Genomic DNA, 15,551 nt, shown 5'->3' with positions numbered 1-15,551 from the left:
TTCAGCCCAATTCTATTTTCCTGCATAATCCATCACAATGTAATCAAATGAAAAAGTCTCTTTTTAAAATTTATTTTATTTGTTTTAATCTTTGCATCAAGCAAATATTAAATTATATGCAACAGTGTTTAAAAGTGTTTAACTTGTTTAACATTTAAACCTATCACCTGCAGCATATAAAATAAAATCGTGTTTTGTGTATATACTCTTTCCAACAGATGAAAGTAAAACACATCAGAAAAGAAATAAAATCACAGATTCAGCAGCACTGAGTCGTGTTGCTCTTAAATTTATTGTCACCAGTTTAGCAGGAGTGGGGCGGGTGGAGGTTTGCCCACAGCGGTCATGTCAGTGGGAGGATCCGGGGGTTTCTCTGTGAATGTCACGTTCCCGTGGCAGCGTGCTCGCTGCTCGCTCAGATCTGAAGTTTAATGTTTCGCTGTAAGAAGTTTTCTTCCCACGCAGAGTGTACAGTGGACGCTAATGTTTTTATCACTTTTTATGGACTAAAACTCAAAGTAATGTGAGTACTTCCACGCTTTAAATGCTGCATGGTCGTACTTTCACGGTCATGGCGATGACCATCCCGCCACATTCTGCCCCCTGAGGGTGAAAACCTGCAGCTCCACGCCAGAGAGCTGCAGGAAGTGTGATTTAAGAAACTTTATTTCAGAATAAAATAAAAGATGTAATTTCCTCTGAGACCCTCGGTGTGGCTCAGGGACAACAAAAGGTCAAAATTCACACAACTAACGAGCTAAAGAAGATCAGGTGGAGGACGAGCAGCCCCAGGTTCAAATCCTCACACACACAGACATGAACCAAAGCTCTGTGTCTGTGTGTGTGCGTAGGTCAGTTCATTGCACATCAGGTCTGACACTGAAGCGTCACATGTGACCAATGACAGCTGCTCAGCTGCTGGGCTCCGCCCCCTGAGCGTGCTGCTGTCGGTCCACCTTGTAGAACTGGTGTTTCTGGATGTGCCGGTACAGCGTGGTGTATTTGGACACCCTCCTCATCCTCGGCAGGATGAAGGTGTGGGTGAAGTCGTCTCTGCTCAGAGCGCCGCGGCCCTCGGCTGCCAGAACGCCGTTCACAAAGTGCAAGCAGAAGCTGAAGCAGTTGTGGTTGTTTTCATCAAACCTGCGACACACAGAGAGAAAAGCTGTCGACAGATTTCTACACCTGCAGGTGATGGTGGTGAAGGCGCCGTGGCAGCGAAACACGCCTGTGTCTGGCGACCACCGCGGGTCACCTCGAACCTGTCTGACAGCGAGGGAGGCTCATAACGACAGAACGCGTTCAAGCTTCCTGCCTTCAAACAGCTCTCAGGTAAACTGTCAGGAAGGTCAGGTGTGAGTTACCTGTGCCAGGCAGGGTCCCACATAGGCCCGTCAGAGAAGCGCTCCAGGTACTGGTCCCACTGAGCGAGCAGGTGGAACATGTCGGGTCGGACCAGAGGGACGCTGATGCTGCGCTCCCAGCCGCTCTGATCCCTGCGGACGCCGCCACGAGTGTAGTTATACACAACACCTGCACACAGGTAGGAGGAGCTGATCACTCTGATCACTGGCCACGGGTCATCGATCACATTGATTATTGATCATTGTTTGGCTGCAGAGCTGAAATCTGTCAGGCGCTGCGGGAGGATCACATCACATCTGTCTGAGATGAATGATTCATAACGTTAAATTTAGAGAACATAAAAATAAATTATTTATAAAATCTAAATTATTAAAATTAGGAGATTTAGTGAAACCACGGACACTATTAATTACGTTTAAGGCTAAAAAATAATATTTTGCCTTTTAAGTTACAAAGAGTATTTTTAACGTGTTCGGGGGGAGAAGACAGAAGGAAATTTTATTTTAAGCGTCAGCTACACAAAGATTAATGAGTCCAACGGTTAGAGGTATACGACTGTGGAAGTGTCTTCATCATCATTTAAAGAGTTGTATAAATTTACATTGTTTTAAAAAGTGTTACATGTATAAAATTAAAATTAAAAAACTAAGCTGTAGTGCCTCTTCACCTCACTGTACAATACCTTGTGCAATACTTTTTGTAAATAGTCAACAGTGCAATAGACTCAATACTTGAAATGTGCAATTCACTTGTATTTTTATTTTTTATTCCTATTTATTCTATTTATCCCCTTTGTATATTTTATTTATATTTGTCTCTGTATTTATATATGTGTGTGTGTGTGTGTGTGTGTGTGTGTATATATATATATATATAACAATTCTGTAACTGTAACTTCGGTCGTTGCTGTGCTTTTTGGAAGTCGAATTTCCCAGAGGAACCCACCCGAGGGATTAATAAAGTTCTATCTTATCTTATCTTAAAACGATAACTCAATATGAAATTGGAGTTCACTGAAAAAGGATCCATTATTTTATTTACTCATCTTTTCTCCTTGTTACTATGTGGAGTGGTATATTCTGATTGTAAATGTGTTGTTAGGACCGGAGATAAATGTTAATGTTAGTTTGTTCCTTGACTTTTGGTGCCCGCTTGCAATATAAGTTGGATTGTAGAGAGGGGGCGGGGTTTAATAAGAATATTTTCTTCTTCCTGCTGCTTTTCACACGTGGTTGCTTTACTGATAGAAAGTGTGGTTGGTTTGTCTGAAAGAACTAACTGTGGAAGCTGTTGACCAAGTGTGAAATAAATAAATGAAATGTTTAAACGTGTCTGAAAGTTTGATTTTGGTGTCAGTCGGTAAAGTCGCCGACTGACACCGACGCTCTGCACTCGCCTTCGTCCTTCCTGTCGCCGTGACCGAACTGAGACGTGGTTGAACGTCTTTGATTAGATGAAATCAGGGATATGGCAGGTCGGGGGCGTGGTCAGCGATCATGTAGCGTCCTATTGCGAGAGGATGGTGACTGTCTGCGAACGTTTGATCTGAAGCTGAAACGACACCTGACCAAGCCTCCACCTGTCTGCTCGCACCTGAGCCCACGATCACCAGGTGACCTTTGACCTCAGAGACCTACCTTTGGTGTTGGAGATGCCGGTGTGAAGATCAGCCGCCCCATCAAAGTCTCTGAGGATCAAACAGCAGGATACACTGGTTAGACTGGGTACACTGATTGGACTGGTGGGATTGATTTAGTAATTCTACTGGGTACACTGGTTATACTCGTATCACCTGGTCCAGTATGATGACTGGTTCAAACTTCTTCATGTTCCTGTGGGTACACTGACTGTGTACCTGGCAGTGTGCTCACCTGTGTGTAAACACCTGAGTACCTTCACCTGTGTGTGTGTTACCTGTCCAGGTTGTCGTGTGCAGGTGTGACCAGCAGGCAGCAGGACGTCTTGTGCCCATTGGTGAAGGGGGAGGGGAGGCTGACTGGCGCCTCCTGCAGTCTGCTCCCCCTCAGCTCCTCCCCGCAGCTCGGGCACTGCTCCGGCACAGAGAAGCAGAAGATCTCCTTCTGACAGTGAGTCAGACGGATCACGCTGCGCTCCATCACCTCCTCCTCTCTCGTCTCCTCTCGTCCTGCTCCTCCGTTTCTCCTCTTTGACTTCTGCCTTCCTCTTCTTCTCTCCTTCTCCTTTTCAACCGTCTGCGCGGTTACAGCCTATCAGATAACATCACTGTCTGGCCCCAGCCTATCGGGTTGTGGGTGCAGTCACAAAGATGGTCACGTGACCAGGCTCACCTGTCACTTTTTCCCCTCGAACAAGGCGACCTTTGGACTGCGTGGGCAGTGTTGTCACGGAAACGGGACCTGAGCTGCAGTGCATTCTGGGATTTCAATGTCCTGTAATCACAGGCCTGCTTTCATTTAAAGAGCACATTTAAAAACACAAAATGCTGCACAAAAACAAAACAAAGAGCACATCAACTCACACCGCTCCAAACGGAAAAAGAGACTTAAAAACAGGAAGCGAAGATGCCTGTCTCATATTTAAAGGCAACGTATTCCAAAGTTTGGGAGACACAGTTGAAAAAGTTCTCCTCCAAGTTCCAGCCTAGTTTTCGGGACAACCAAAAGCAGCTGGTCAGCTGATCTAAGGGCCGGCGAGGGAATACAAGGCTGAAGAACATCAGAGAGGTATGGAGGAGCAGGACCGTTCATAAGCCAATGTTAGGACTTCTGTGATAAACAGGAAGCCGACGATGAGAAGATGCTGCGTGTGATAGTGAAGAGACGGGCAGCAGCATTTTGAATAAGCTGAAGACGTTACAGCAGGAAGTGCCATACAAAATAAAAGACAGAGAAACTTGAGAACAACTGTCATTATTTCCAGAGAACAAGGAGAACAGCCGGCTTTGACTGCAGTCGTCACTGAGCTGTGATTGGCCGAGCACACAGGACACGCCTCAGTTTCTCCGTCTCACCTGTCAGGAACACCTGATACACGAGCTTCGAAGTCAGATGACAGATTTGCATCTCACTGGAAGTCGACCAATCACATTTCACTTAGATGGAAACCAGAGGTTCCCGTCACTCTGACACAGTCAGAAGATCTGACATCATCCGGTTTTATCATCACGTTGAACGTGACTGAAGCAGCTCTGCTTCAGGGCAGCTTCCTGTCCTGAGACTCTGATCGTCTCTTCCATGTTTTGGTTCTGCACCAGATGAGCCGATCGCATTTCATTTCCCCGATCTCCTGCACGACGACACGGCTGACCAGCCCTCCCCTCCGTCAGCACCAGCTGCTGCCTGTGGGCCTCAATCTGCCAATTGCAGTGACTTTTACTTTCCACAATAAAACAGACCTTTCAGCTTTTATTTTGAAGAGCTGGATGTAAATGTGCTCGTCAGCACTCGGCTCAGCTTCTGTAGTTTTAATGTGGCTGTAAATAAAACAGGCACTATGGAAAGATTCAGGCGTGTTTCACAGCATGTCTGTGGGATCGCACATACCGACCTCATCATCAAACACACTGCTGCTTGCGCTCTATCTAACCTATTAGTGTTAGGTGGGGTTGGGGGGGCACCGAGGCTCTCATTAGTTCCCAGAACTTAAAAAAATTGTGCAAACTCGTTGCCTCAAAAAAAGTAATGCTTACTGAAGATAACGACATCGTGCTCAAAGTTTCTGACTGTGCAGGACGAACTTTTACCCTCTGACAAACATTTCAGCTTCTACTACATTCAAAAACTATTTGTGGTAACTTTTTAAAATTTGCTGACACACTAATTAAATGCAACTAAATCACATTATGTTTGATCTCGTTGAACTTTAGAGATTTCTGGTACAACATTTAATATAAACACTGTATGATTTAAACATAATAATTAACAACAAACTTTTATTTTCAAATCCACAATCAGGTGATCATCCAACATCCTGTTCTACTGAACAGCAAATGAGTACAATGTCATCACTGTAGCTTTTGTTATTTAATTATATTTTAAATATTGTCATGGTCCTGAGTCTGAGGACTCGGTGTTTTGTGTTTCTTTACATTATTCTTTGTTCTCGGTTATTCTGTTTTGTATTTTGTTTAGGTTTGCTATGTGTTAGTGTTTTGTTTCATGCCTGCCTGTGTTCCCTCTGTCTGTCCATGGTGTTATTGTGTATGCTCATGAGTCTGCCGGTCAAGTTCAGTGTCCTGTCTGGGTCTCTGTGTCTGTTAGTTTCCTGTTTTATTCTGAAAGTTCATGTCTCATGTCAGTGTGTTCAGTTTTACCTCTCCCCTGTCTCGTTAGCCTAATTGCTCCCAGCTGTGTCTCCCTCCTGTGGCCCATTCCCTGATTACTCCCCGTGTATTTAAGCCCTGTGTTTTCCTGTGCTCTCTGTCGCGTCATCTGTTTAATGCCTTCTCAGTCTGCATTATTCTGTTACCCGGTATTCATTCTGCGTCTCTCTGCCATCTCTCTTTGTGCATTTTGCTCCTCCTCCCATGAGTGTCTGGTTTAAATGGCCTGTAAATGGCCTGTATTTATATAGCGCTTTACTAGTCCCTAAGGACCCCAAAGCGCTTTACATATCCAGTCATCCACCCAGTCACGCACACATTCACACACTGGTGATGGCAGCTACACTGTAGCCACAGCCAGCCTGGGGCGCACTGACAGAGGCGAGGCTGCCGGACACTGGCGCCACCGGGCCCTCTGACCACCACCAGTAGGCAACGGGTGAAGTGTCTTGCCCAAGGACACAACGACCGAGACTGTCCAAGCCGGGGCTCGAACCGGCAACCTTCCGATTACAAGGTGAACTCCCAACTCTTGAGCCACGATCGATTTAAGTTTTGTTCTTTAGTTTTCCCAGTTTAGGTTTGTTTACTCCCCGCTCTGCTCTTCCTGTTTTGTCACCTTCTCACCGCTGTAAATAAACACTCACTCGCACCCCAGCCAGTACCTGCATTTTGGATCCTTTTTTCAATACACCACACGACTGCCCCCAGCCGTGACAAATATGATCACATTTAAATGTTATATTTAGTTGTTAGCCTATTTAATAATCTCACAATGAAACAAAGTCTCAGATGTAATTATTCTACACCAAGTTTAGGCTTCCTGTAGCTTTGTATTGTAGTTACATCACTGACATAATCAATATAAATGTATTTATTGTCTCCAGATCAAACAACACAGAAGCTGGCGTGTTGTAGTATGTTAAGGATGGTTTATTTCCATTACTGCCTGAAGAAAGTCTTTAACACTGTCCCAGCTTCCCTCCAGTACAGTGGCAGTGGCTGTGGGTTGGAGAGCCAATTACCTTGATCCTGCAGGTGACCATCTTCACTGACTGCACCACCTGTGACGGAGGACTCATCTCACCTGATGTAAGCAAACATATTCTTTAGAACACCGACTTATTTGCTTTCTTAAACGTTTTTCTTGTATTTGCTACAGAACAGACCTCAGGACAGACAATCGAGCTGCGTTATTACACTATTACCAAACAATATTGTAAGTTTGATATAAACATGATGCCATCCATCCATTTACTTCCACTCATCTGCAGCTGGGTCGTGGAGACTGGCAGTCTAAGCAGAGAACCCCCACACCTCCCTCCCCCGTAGCTCATCCAGGGGAACTCCAGAGTGTGCTGGTCCTGGGACACGCCCACAACCCCTCAGCCAGGAGGCATCCTAGTCAGACCACGTGAACTGGCTGCTTTCAATGTGGATGAGCAGCAGCTCTACTCTGAGCCCAGCTTGAGTGACTCTTCACCAGGATGGACTCCCTCCACATCACTGCAGCTGTGGCCCCAATCCATCCATCTCTCGTTCTCGTGAACAACACACTCCTCAACTTGGGGCACCAACTCATCCCTGATGCAGAGTGGGCACTCCATCCTTTTCTGGCTGAGGATCGTGGCCATAGATTTAGAGGTGGTGACTCTCATTTCAGCCACTCCACACTCAGTCGTGATTCGCTCCAGTGAGAGCAGGAGGCCACCACCTGATGGCTGACCAAGCCCAACAGAACCCCAACAGGACCCCTCTTCAGCTTCATGCTCATTACCACCAACAGGCACCAACCACCCTAAAGTCACAGCTCCTTGCAGCAGCCTCAACGATATCCATCCTCAGCAATGTTCCCTCACTGCTGGCACGGTTTCTGCACACAGAAAATCTGCTTTGTGCACAAAAACAAATCTACCCTGAATTGAAATTAAAACTTTAACAATTCTGTTTTGCAGTGTTAGTCAGTGAGTGACTGGCTGATGCGATTCACATTCGTATATACGCAGCTAATCAACGTGGTTGACAGGCTATGACAGCGTCCTTATGTTAGTTGTTAGTTGTTTAGGGAAGGGAAGTTTTAGGAGTGACGGCGTGTTTGAGATGTGAGAGATTTGCGACGTTTAGCACAAATCTTGTGTAGTTAGTGTGTAGTTAGTGCGTAGTTAGTGTGTAGTTAGTGTGTAGTTAGTGTGTAGTGTAGTCAGTAGTTTTGTTGTGTGTGTCAGAACAATGAGGCGACTGCTGAGTGTTACAGGTGTTACAGCAGTGAAACATCTGCTGCTGTCAGGCCTGCAGGTATCAGGCTGTTGTTCTCCTTCATCTCATAGTGGACACAAATTATTTTTGGAGCGGCACAAATAATTTGTGTGGCATCAGATTTGATGCAGAACAGCTGATTGTTCTGTAAATAGTTTGAAATGTTTATTTTAAAGCGCATTGGCTGCATTTTTAGGTAAACAGCTGCAAAACACTTTGTTGTTTGCATGACTCAGTTACTTTTTTGAAGAAGTAACTATATAATTAATTACCCAGCATTGGTCATTATTTACTGTATTTCCAGACAGAGTTACAGACTCTCTCCCAGACCACAGACTCACAATACAGTCAGAGCAAAAATAAATAAATAAAAAATTTAAAAAAGAAAGTTGTGTTTTCAAGTTATTTTTGCTTCCAGTAGTGTTAACATGCTGCACATGGACAAGATCTTTTTTAAATTCTCATTGTCAGTGGGCTAATCAGGTAATTAAAAGTCGTCTAACATAAATGCTGTAATTTGATTATTTTAAATAGTCCAGTCTGTTTTTCTTAATGTTACTGTACTGGAGCAACTGTAACCCACATAATTTCCCTTGGGATTAATAAAGTATGCTGATTCTGAAAAGCTCGAGTAAAGCAGGCAACCTATGAGTTGTAATCTTATTTTCGATTAAAGACAATATTAGGTTTACCAGTTTACCACTCCAGCTTAGTCGACTCTTGGAGTCTTTTAAAAGCAGTTGAATACTTCCGGTTTAATCCACCCTTCTGCTGATATTCTTTCACTATTTGTGTTTTGTTGTTTTGTTTTGTTCTTGTGTGTGTGTGTGTGTGTGTGGGGGGGGGGGGGGGGGGTACCTTAAATTCTTTTGTAACGTGATTCTTTCTTTATTGTGTTGTAATTGTTGTTCATTGCTTTATGACTGCCGGTCTGTGAAAAGAATATTATGAATTAACTTTATTTACCTACTAAATGAAAACACTGCAAACATGACGCATGTTGGAAGGAAACTTCTCTGCTGTGGTAACACCACCAGCTTATATGACGACATGAAGAGCACGAAAAAGTAGAAAAGAAGAAGCAGGAACAGACCCTGGCAAAGAAACTCCAACTGAAAACACTCAAACACTTTCAGCTCTATTTTATTACCGAACACACAGAGACCTTCACATTCCAGCTTTTCAAAAATCCCACTTGCAAAATAACAAAAAAACCTGATTGTGTTGTGATTATTGTGTTAAAAGAGACGCTTTCCACGGGTTCGTACTTCCGGAGGAAGTGGAACCTTATTGCTGTGCCCGCCGTTCTCCGTCGGAGCGGTTTAAGCGGCGCACCGCGGTGACAGCTCGGAGCAGTTGTTGAAGGTCCGCGGGGAAGATGAGCACCAAACAGGTGACCTGCAGGTGAGGGTGCGTGCGTGCGCGGGCGTTTGTGTGTCTGTGTGTGTGTGTCTGATCTGTCTGAGTGTCGTCGGGTGTCGCGCTGGTGTGACCCGGATGTCCGCGGACTGTTAGCCTCGTGCTAATGTTTTTAGCTCTTAGCTCCGCACTCGCCTGTCCTCGTCAGCGCGTGTGCCTCTAACTCTAACTGATCGATTAGTAATCAGTGATTCCAGGTGTGTTTAAGTGAAAGCTGAGACTAATCAGCTTCTCCAGGATCGATACTTCTGATTTAAAGTCACGTAAAGAGCTGCAGCTTTAAATCAGAGGGCAGACTCCGCCCCGAGGCTCACCTCGGGGTCACGTGAACGTTCCCTCCTGCGAAAATGAAGGCGGCCGCTGATGGCGTGAAACTTCAATAACAAGCACAGGAACACCGGAAGCTGGTCCGAGTCTGAGCGCTCTCAGGTAGTTGGTAGGTTACAGGGGGTGGGAGGGGAACAAACTGTCAAACAGCCAATTAGAAGCCGCTGAGACTGCAACTGCAGTTCCCCTGGTGTCCAGCAGGGGCAGCAGTGACTCACTCCCCACAGACTGACATGTTAAAACTTTACAGCAGAAATAAACATGTTTACAGCCTAACACACAAACTGTTCTGGCCTCTAGAGATAATTTCCCCCTTTGTAACACCTGTATTAAACTTTTGTTACAGAATAAAGAGGATGTAAAAGAGTGGGATGAGAAGGAAAAGTGTCACTGTATGCAGATGACGCACTTTTCAATACTGGAGAAGGCTTTAACAGTTTATCTGGGGTTCATATCACAAGTCAGAGACAATTATAAGGGCACAGGAGGAGAATGTTTTTAGAACTCACCTGTTTAAACTCAATCAAAGGGGGCGTGGCCTCTGTAAGATCTTTGATGAATCAAAACACAAACAGAATGATGAAAAGATGAAAAATGTAGCACGTGTACAAAACTACAAGTTAAAAACTTTGTTTTGAAAGTTATTTAAATAAAAGTAAAAAATAAAGTCTTATAAAAGTCAAAGAGTTTGACACCTCTCCCATCAAATATTCATCCGTCCAACAAAGAGATGTCCTCTCTGTGTCACCCTGGGGTCTGAAACACCTGGGCGGGTAGAATAGGATCCTGATTGGTCAGAATGTGAAGTAAACACACAGTAAACTGAGGTAACAGGTTAAACTGCAAGAGTGATTTCACTAGAGTAGCAGGTCTTGTGGCTCACAGGTGTGCTGCGTTTCAGGTACTTCCTCCACGGCGTGTGCAGGGAAGGCAACCGCTGTCTCTTTTCCCACGACCCGAGTACCAGCAAACCCTCCACCATCTGCAAGTTTTACCAGAGAGGGGCGTGTGCCTACGGAGAGCGCTGCAGGTAAGGCCCTGCCTACCTCTCACCTACGTTTGCATCACTGTGACTCATTTCACTTCCTGTTTGTGCTGCAGGTATGATCACATCAGGCTGTCATCCAGAGGAGGAGGGAGCGGAACTTCAGAGGACCTGACAGGGGGAGGAAGAGGAGGAGGAGGGGCAAGTAGGTCTGGCAGAGGTGGAGCCAAGAAGACGCTGGTGCTGAGAGACAGAGGTGAGGAGACGATGAAGCTCTTACAGAGTCACGATAATGATTGCAGGTAACCCCGCCCCCTCTGTGTTTTCTCAGTGCTGGGCGTCGAAGACGTGTTCAGGGGCCCATCAGACAACTCGGGGTCAGAGGTCACAGCAGCAGCGACTGCATCTCCGCATTCATACGTGGATGCCATCAGGGCGGGTCTAGACGCCTCGGCGCAGGAACGAGGTAAGACTTGAGAATCCTCACATTTGATTGGCTCTTATTGGTAGCACATGAAGATGTTTACCCGTGCTCTCTGCAGCTCCTCCTCCAGTGGGCGGGGCCTACCCGGACCTCCCCCAGCTGTGTCCCTACGCTGCCGGCGGGCGCTGTTTCTATGAGGACAGTTGTACGTATCTCCACGGCGACCTGTGCGAGGTGTGCGGCCTGCAGGTGCTCCACCCCCAGGACCCCGAGCAGAGGAGAGCGCACGAGAAGGTGTGCATGCTCATGGCGTTTCAGTGACCTCTTTGCGTTCATCAGTGTGAGCGCACACAGATGTGCTGCAGCTGTAAATGATCTCGTGTCTGTCTGCAGATGTGTCTGCTGGCCTTCGAGGCCGACATGGAGAAGGCGTTTGCGGCCCAGCTCAGCAATGACAAGGTGGGTTTGATTTGTTTTGGGATTGGTTGTCTTGGTGACCGGCCTTAATTAGTTACCTGTTGTTCAGGTGTGCTCCATCTGTATGGACGTGGTGGTGCAGAAGGCGAACCCGTCAGAGCGCCGGTTCGGCATCCTGTCCTCCTGCAATCACATCTTCTGTCTGTCCTGCATCCGAAAGTGGCGCTGCACCCGAAACTTCCACAACAAGATCATCAAGTAAGAATCCAACAGGACCGGGTCAGGGGTCAGGCACCAGGGTCAGGGACTGGGTCTCTGTATACTGGGGGGAAACCAAGACTGATGGTGTCTCGTGAGATCTGATTGGGGCTTTACTTTGTTTCACTCTCGTTAGGATCCTTCCCTGAGTCAAAGAGCAAATATAATACAAAAGTCTGCTGAATAATAATTTCCTCTCATAAACATTTAAACTTCACCTAAATCATACAGGTAGGTATTTTAAAATAACTACAGATATTAAATAATGACACTCATCTCCAGGCTTTCCCAAAATAAGAAGTTCACTTAAACCTTTGATATGTTCAGCTGGGATACCAAACGATCAAACTACACAAATAATTCTCCAGTTGGAAGTCTTTCTTAAATGTTCTGTAATTTCTAAAGACTAACATTAAACATTTCAGAATTCCAATTTTGCCTTGTCTGATTACACTTTTTATACACCTGTCATTCACCACTCAGGTATGTTCTCATATAGGGCTGTTCGATATAGCGATACACAGTGGAACAGTTTAACTAAAAATTCAAGTTACGAAGGCGCTTAACGGCAATATTTCAGCCTGTGTTACGGCAAAATACTCGCGTAACAAAATCCACTGGCTCTGGCCCAGAACGCCTACAATGCCCACAATGCCTTCCGAATCATGTGACAACCCCCTTAGTCCTTGCGCTTCGCTGTTCCACTGGAACGACGTGTTGTTGTTGCAGGTAGCAATTAGCCTATAGCCTATCGTTCACTCAAAAGTCGCGATGGGTGCTTTGACTTATGAAAATTTTCGACTTAGGAAAAACCCTCGGGAACGAATTAATTTCGTAAGTCGGGGTTCCGCTGTATATCGGATGACGATATAAAAACATCTATCGTTTCATTTTACGCTATCGTTTGTTTCATGGTGTTGCAAAATAAACTTTTTATAGCAATATTTTCTCATCGTTTTGATGATCGCTGTAGTGGCTATATTCATTTCTTAAAGTTCTCTCTTTCTCTTATATTTAATATAACCACACTACGGACGGACATGCGCCTGTTTTTATGTGTTGTCGTTAACAACAACGACGGGAAAACCATCGCATGTCCGCTTGTTTATGTTCCACATAAACCTTTCACAATAAAGCTCAGGACCCTGTTGAGACTTTTCAAAATAAACTGAATCACGTGAAAGACTATGCAGAGCATTGATGGATGAGAAGCAAAAAAGAGCCGCCAGGTGCTAAAAAATAAACCTTAGACTCAAACGTTAGAACAGGCTTTTCCCCGCAGCACGCCGTGTAATAAATACTCACAAAGGAAACGGCGGCCGTTACAACTTATGTCTAAAAATGTATCGTTTCATGCATCGGTTAAAACACTCGACTCCAGCTACATGACGTGCAGCTGGAAACACTTCACGCAGGTCGAGCTGCCCGAGATTCACAGAATTTACAGAAAATGTTACATTGTTGTGATTTACATCGTTATCGGACGATAGATGTCTTATATCGGGAGATGAGGTTTTGGTCATATCGTTTTGGTCTGGCTGGGCCTGACTGGGTCTGGCTGGGCGTGACTGGCTCTGGTTGGGTCTGGTTGGGTTTGATGACCTCTCTGTTTCTTTCAGGTCGTGTCCACAGTGTCGGGTCATCTCAGAGTTCGTCATCCCGTCGATGTACTGGGTGGAGGACCAGGATGAGAAAGACCACCTTATAGACCTCTTCAAGTCCGGAGTCGGGTGAGTTGCCTCTCTGTGTCACGCCCACCTGCTCTCAGGCACTTATGAAGAGGATCCAAAGATCTTCCAGGATGTGCTTTCAGGTGGTGTAAACAAAGGTAGCTAAGGTGTGTTCAGCTTTCAGTCATACTCTGTGTGTGTTTGCAGTAAGAAGGCCTGTAAGTACTTTGATCAGGGCCGTGGCTCGTGTCCGTTTGGTGGGAAGTGTTTGTACCTCCACGCCTTCCCGGACGGATCGCGGGCGGAGGCCGAGCGCCCACGGAAGCAGCTGAGCTCGGAGGGGAGTGTGCGGGTCAGTTTGAGTCCTTGTTGTTGTCCATAAGTGGAAGGCTGTTGGGTGTAGTAGTCTCTAAACTCTGTCTCTCTGTTTAGTTCATGAACAGCGTCCGCCTCTGGGACTTCATCGAGGAGCGCGAGCAGCGGTCCGTCCCTCCCCTGCCATCCCTCACTGATGACATCACAGAACTGAGGGAGCTCTTCATGCAGATGTCGGGGCCGAGCCACGAAGACGAGCCGGAGACCTCGCCCGCCAACGACCTGTAGTCTCCATGAAACCTGTGCCGGGTCCACACCAGATCATGTGATAAGGGGCACGTTGTGTCCGCAGGTTTGATTCCCTGAGACGGGATGGCGCTTAATTTATTGTGTACATGAGTAAATACAGTCTGAAGACCAGCTTCTGTGTGGTGGAGTTATTTTGGTGGTGGAGGGTGGGCATAAAGGTCCCGGAAGGTCCTTAAAACTCAAAACCAGATCTGATATAATAATAATGGATTGGATTTATACAGCGCTTTTCTAGGCACCCAAAGCGCTTTACAATGCCACTATTCATTCACTCTCACATCCACACACTGGTGGAGGCAGCTACAGGTGTAGCCACAGCTGCCCTGGGGCAGACTGACAGAAGCGAGGCTGCCATATCGCGCCATCGGCCCCTCTGGCCATCACCAGTAGGCGGTAGGTGAAGTGTCTTGCCCAAGGACACAACGACCAGGACAGAGAGCCCAGGGATCGAACCGGCGACCTTCCGGTTACAGATACGCTTCCCAACCCCCTGGCTCGTGTCCTGGTGCACCTCTGATGGCTCCCGCTGTGAGGTCTGTTCTTCAGACTGAGGTGCAGCAGGAGACGAGCTGGCGGTGGAGGTGCTCTCTGAGGTTACCTGCTGCTTTTAAACCTAAACAAGAATCCCTGATGGTGATTTCAAAATCAAATTTAAAACTGGTTTTTACTGTAAAGAGCGCCTCGCCATCGTGCCGCAGTGCTCTGACAGCCCTCCAGGGGGCAGCAGTAGCAGACTCCATGTGAGTGTGACCCAATCAGAAGTTCGGGGATCAATTCCAGGATGCTCTGCATGATGAAGGTCGTGTTTGGGGTGTAGTTTTATGATAACATGACTGGAAAGGAAAACAATTGAGCTGCTGAAATAAAATGTGGACTTGTGAAAGAATCGTATGAAGCAGTGAAATAAAAACGTGTGAGGTTTGAACTCCTAAATCTGCTCCAGACAAACACAACGGGCCTCTGCCAGCGAAGAAACTCGGACTGGAACCGAACGCTGAAGACTGATGAGCACTGCTGGGTGGCACTGCAAACATTAGTATCAGTCTGGTCGTTAATACTGAAGACTTTTACCTTTTAAAGTCAGCTGATTATGGGCAGAGCAGTGTGTCCTGATTTATGACATGAACCATCAAAACACACTGACCATTAAATCACTGTCACTTTGACTTTTCACAATAAAACACCTCCCAGCCTTTATTTTGGAGGGCTGGGTGTAAACGTGCCTGTTTCTAATGTGCTGCAGGCTGTAAATAAACCACAGAAAGGTTCACATGTTTCTCAGCATGTTTGACCCGTATTTGTTCATTAAGAATGATTTAACAAATATCGATCTGATACCAGCGCCAATATCAGATCGATATGCAGCATTAATATTCAAATGTGTGTCACTGGTTCACTTCATTCGTATGAACGCTGAACTCCTCAGACTGTCTGCACTCCTCTGAGAGGAGGTAAGGAGGAGACTTAAAGCTCTGCTGTCTCCTCTGATTACTTTAATCCAGC

General features: G+C 46.0%; 2 protein-coding genes across 2 annotated transcripts; one reads left to right on the top strand and one right to left on the bottom strand.

Annotated features, from left to right (window-relative positions):
- Positions 1–148: 148 nt before the first annotated feature.
- On the bottom strand, positions 149–4,109 carry LOC146710426 (MKRN2 opposite strand protein-like). The gene is made up of 4 exons (XM_085457850.1): positions 3,280–4,109; positions 3,003–3,052; positions 1,365–1,533; positions 149–1,143 (listed from the first exon to the last, which is right to left on the bottom strand). Exons 1-4 carry the CDS (start codon positions 3,480–3,482, stop codon positions 912–914), a joined length of 654 nt encoding a protein of 217 aa, XP_085313976.1. The 5' UTR covers positions 3,483–4,109; the 3' UTR covers positions 149–911.
- Positions 4,110–9,212: 5,103 nt separating this feature from the next.
- mkrn2 (makorin, ring finger protein, 2) lies at positions 9,213–14,159 on the top strand. Its single transcript, XM_085457849.1, has 10 exons — positions 9,213–9,328; positions 10,572–10,700; positions 10,772–10,911; positions 10,987–11,121; positions 11,198–11,373; positions 11,473–11,538; positions 11,606–11,754; positions 13,374–13,484; positions 13,632–13,776; positions 13,857–14,159. The coding sequence occupies exons 1-10, from the start codon at positions 9,303–9,305 to the stop codon at positions 14,025–14,027; spliced, it is 1,248 nt and encodes a 415-aa protein (XP_085313975.1). The 5' UTR covers positions 9,213–9,302; the 3' UTR covers positions 14,028–14,159.
- The last annotated feature ends 1,392 nt before the right edge of the window (positions 14,160–15,551 follow it).

The sequence above is a fragment of the Copadichromis virginalis genome, linkage group LG5 (assembly GCF_057382275.1).
Source record: "Copadichromis virginalis isolate Kocher_CV1m ecotype Utaka linkage group LG5, C_Virginalis_male_GT1.1, whole genome shotgun sequence".
Lineage (NCBI taxonomy): Eukaryota > Metazoa > Chordata > Actinopteri > Cichliformes > Cichlidae > Copadichromis > Copadichromis virginalis.
This window is presented reverse-complemented; position numbering and strand designations above follow the sequence as displayed.